A 3,605-nucleotide genomic window follows, 5' to 3' on the forward strand; every position below is an offset into this window, starting at 1 on the left:
TTATCACAGCTAGAATACAGAATGCTGCTGTCATAGATTCCTGGTCCCACTTTGAAAGTCTAACTTCTATCTCTTTGTTAAAACTAAGGTGAAAATGGCAATAACAAAAATTTTAATTGATAGCTTTCTGGAGACAGAAGAAAAAAAAAAGAATTTAGCAGATACACAATTAAGCAATTGCTTAAGCTTCCCGTGTTTAAAGACATTAAGGAATTTTAATCTGTGATATAGTTAATGACTGCAGACAAGAAACTCATCAGCTCTGAGCAAAGCGTTAATATGACTGAAGAAACAGGCTCAATTTGAAAACAATTAGATAATGTGTTTGCAATCGTTCTGTACCTCCGCAGCTAGGAGGTAAGACAATCACACATTGTCAGGAAACAGAATTCCAGTTCAGCAGCATGAATCCCAAAATGTGTCACAGGGTGCAATGTTTTCCACTGCTCTAAATTCCTGCTGATAGCTAAAGGGGCCTGACGGCTCTTAAAGACTTAAGACAGAAAGTTTTCAGCCATCGGCTGGCTTCATGGCAATGTGTTTCATAACCAAAGCGGTTTGTAGGTGAAAAAGAAAACATTAAGCCAACATACTGATGCAACATAGCTTTAATGACAGGGAAGCACAGGATACATTTGGTGAAGACAGTCACGCAGAACACAAGGGACGTTTCCCAGGGCTTTGGGAAGAGATGTCGTCCCACGTGTGCCAGCAAAGCCCATCGCTCGGACACCCCCGGGTTGCAGCTTCCCCTGCGAGGTCAGCACAGCCCAGGGCTGCTGCAGCACGAGATGTTGCCCCTTCAGAAATAACCAGAGCTCCAGCTTCCACCGCCAAACCTCCTGTAACCAGAGCTCCCCCCACCAAAGCACCGGCCTCCTCCAAAGGAGCCCCCACCGTAGGAGCTGCCTCCTCCAAAGGAGCCCCCAAAGCCCCCGCCGTAGGAGCCAGAGCCAAAGGATCTTCTGCCTCTGTAGGAGCTCCCAAATGACCTGCTGCCTCCGTAGGAGCCCCCAGAGCCAAATGAACTACCCCCTCCATATGAGCCCCCCATTCCTAGGGAACTGCTGCCTCCATACGAGCCCCCCATTCCCAGGGAACTGCTGCCTCCATACGAGCCCCCCATCCCCAGGGAGCTGCCCCCACCATATGAGCCACCCATCCCATATGAACCCCCAGCACCAAATGAGCCCCCTGATTCAACAGAGCCCACTGTCCCTGAAAACCCCCCAATAGGTGATGGGAAGGAGGTGCCCACGAAGCTCTCCTGAGGGCAGGAGCTGAGGATGGGGCCCGGGAAGGTGATGACCACGGGTGGTGCGTAGACCACGGCACGGGAGTCCCCGCAGGAGGTGACGCAGGGCTGGCTCCAGGCATCTGCGTATGGCTCTGGGCAGGTGACCTCGCAGGGTGAGGAGCATCTACTGCTTATGAGTCCTCCTGAAGACATCTTTCTTGATGTGGTTAAACCTGCAGCAAGAGATAAAACATACATCTTTCACGAGCATGAAAAAGGCGTGGAAGAAGAATATGTAGAAAGATTCAGGTTTATCTCTCTTGTTTTTCTCAACATGCATTTAGTAACACCTGGTACCTCCCAAAGTACTTTTTGCTGCTCTAGAAATAGTGGTAATCACGGAGAGTGAAGACAAACACCATGTGTTTTTGGAAGTAGCTCATCTTTAAGATTTTATTGAATTATAATACACAGCTCTGGATCTAACTGACAATACTGAATTGATCAAAGTGCCTGTGAAAATCCAGTCTTACAATTCATCCATTGTGTTTACAAAGGCATACACTTAAATGACTATAAAAAAATAATGTGTGACAAAAGGCAAACAGCATTGCTTAGCACCACACTTTCTGCAGAAGTCTAAGTCCTTTGCTAAATACTGAAAATACTTTCCTAATGGTTCATATAGAGAATGAAGGAGATTCGACTCACCGGGTCTGGAGAAGTGTAGATGAAGAGCTGTCGTCGATGAAACGGAAGGGTTCAGAGCACTCTTATATACCTCTTCAGACCACCAGTGGGATGTGAGCCATGCTTTGTGCAAGAGCTTCCTACGCATTGCCAAACTATGTTTTGCTGTATGGATTATTTCTTTAATTGTTCTAATTGTTCTCTGAAGTGATGTGATCATAACTTTATTCTTAATTCCAAGTCACGTTAGAAACATTACACATGTTGTGTTTTATCTTATACTCTGACCCCGACAAAGTCACCTAGCAGCTGATATTGTCCCTGGCCCTCACTGAAGTTGAAACTGGAATGAGTATAGATACACGTGAGGGTTGTATCGAAGTGATAAACAGGTTTCATACACAATATTCCACTTTTCTTCTTCAAAATCTGGATTGCAAATAGTTGGGTGGTTAAAAGAAGTGCTACTGCTTGTCAGTGGGGTTGAAATGTGAGAAACAGTAGCAGTGCCCAGGGTTCTCAATGTAAATTGATATTTACGGTAGGAAATAGAGGATATACAGTAGGATATAACAGTAGGAAACCAGGTAGATTCACATTAACTGAGGAGTTAGCGAAGAATTGCTGACTAGCAAAACTGTCAAATCAAGGGCAGCCCACTGATGCCTGACACGACTCGTTCACCTCCTGATGCAAGATCTTAACCATGTAAGCTCCCTGTGCTCTATTTTCTAGTTGGGCTTGAAAACACCAGAAAGCTGGTGATATAAATGGTATAAACATTAAACACAAACATTATAATGATACAAACAATAAACAGAGTATGATAAGTGGAACAGGCTGAAAACCCAACCATTTAGATTCGGGTAGGCTGCCATTGCTTTCCTTCCACAACTATGACGGAGAGTCAAAATCTAGAGTTACTTTAGTTTACTTTGATTTAGAAACAAAACATTTAGGTTGGTTATTCGATACTGCTGGCACTAATCTGCGTGATGTTTGCTTATTACAACCGCACAAAAATATTTACCACAACTAAAGTTCTCACTATGTTTCTAGTTGCTGATAAAGGAAATTTTTCTTAGAGATAGCTCCACCTGTTTATGTACTTGCATCTCTGTCTTCTAGTACATGAGGATTTTTAAGCACTAGTTTTAGATTAAATCATCTTTACACACTCTATGTGCATCCATTTCATACCCCAAAATACTTTATTTTTCCTCAAATGATGTGTCCCGGACAACAGTAGTGTGCCTTGCTAGAATACCACAGCTCTCCTGAAAGGTGACAGAAAGAGAAGGATGATAATAAAATGACTCCATATTCTCACCCAGTGCTTCCTCGTACTAACTTGGAGGACAGCGGGCATTTGATTAAGCACTTCTGCCAGCGGTTACTTGGCTGGCTTGAAAACAGGCACAAAAACGACGTCTCCTGCCTGAGGAGATATAGAAATTAATTTTGCAATTTTTCCCAACTCTGTGCAATTCCAAATTTAAATGGAATCTTCCGCAAAACAGAAAATACTTCTCCTGACAAAGCCAAACTGATGTCTTTATCTTGCTTAAGGGAAAGGCTGATGCCTTTACCTGGCCAAGCAAATGGAGCTTAATTCATTACTATTGCAAGTCAAATGAGGTCAGGAGATGGCACTAGTCATAAAATGGATATAAAAACT

General features: G+C 43.6%; 1 protein-coding gene across 1 annotated transcript; it reads right to left on the minus strand.

The window, feature by feature from the left end:
• Positions 1 to 802: 802 nt before the first annotated feature.
• LOC147413531 (uncharacterized) lies at positions 803 to 1,450 on the minus strand. Its single transcript, XM_086478219.1, has one exon. It carries the CDS (start codon positions 1,448 to 1,450, stop codon positions 803 to 805), a length of 648 nt encoding a protein of 215 aa, XP_086334345.1.
• Positions 1,451 to 3,605: the final 2,155 nt, after the last annotated feature.

This window comes from Leptosomus discolor, chromosome 26 (assembly GCF_034619465.1).
Source record: "Leptosomus discolor isolate bLepDis1 chromosome 26, bLepDis1.hap2, whole genome shotgun sequence".
Classification (NCBI taxonomy): Eukaryota; Metazoa; Chordata; class Aves; order Leptosomiformes; family Leptosomidae; genus Leptosomus; species Leptosomus discolor.

Excerpts from the sequence above, each read along its gene's own strand:
- LOC147413531 (XM_086478219.1), bottom strand. The coding sequence starts at position 1,450 with ATGTCTTCAGGAGGACTCATAAGCAGTAGATGCTCCTCACCCTGCGAG.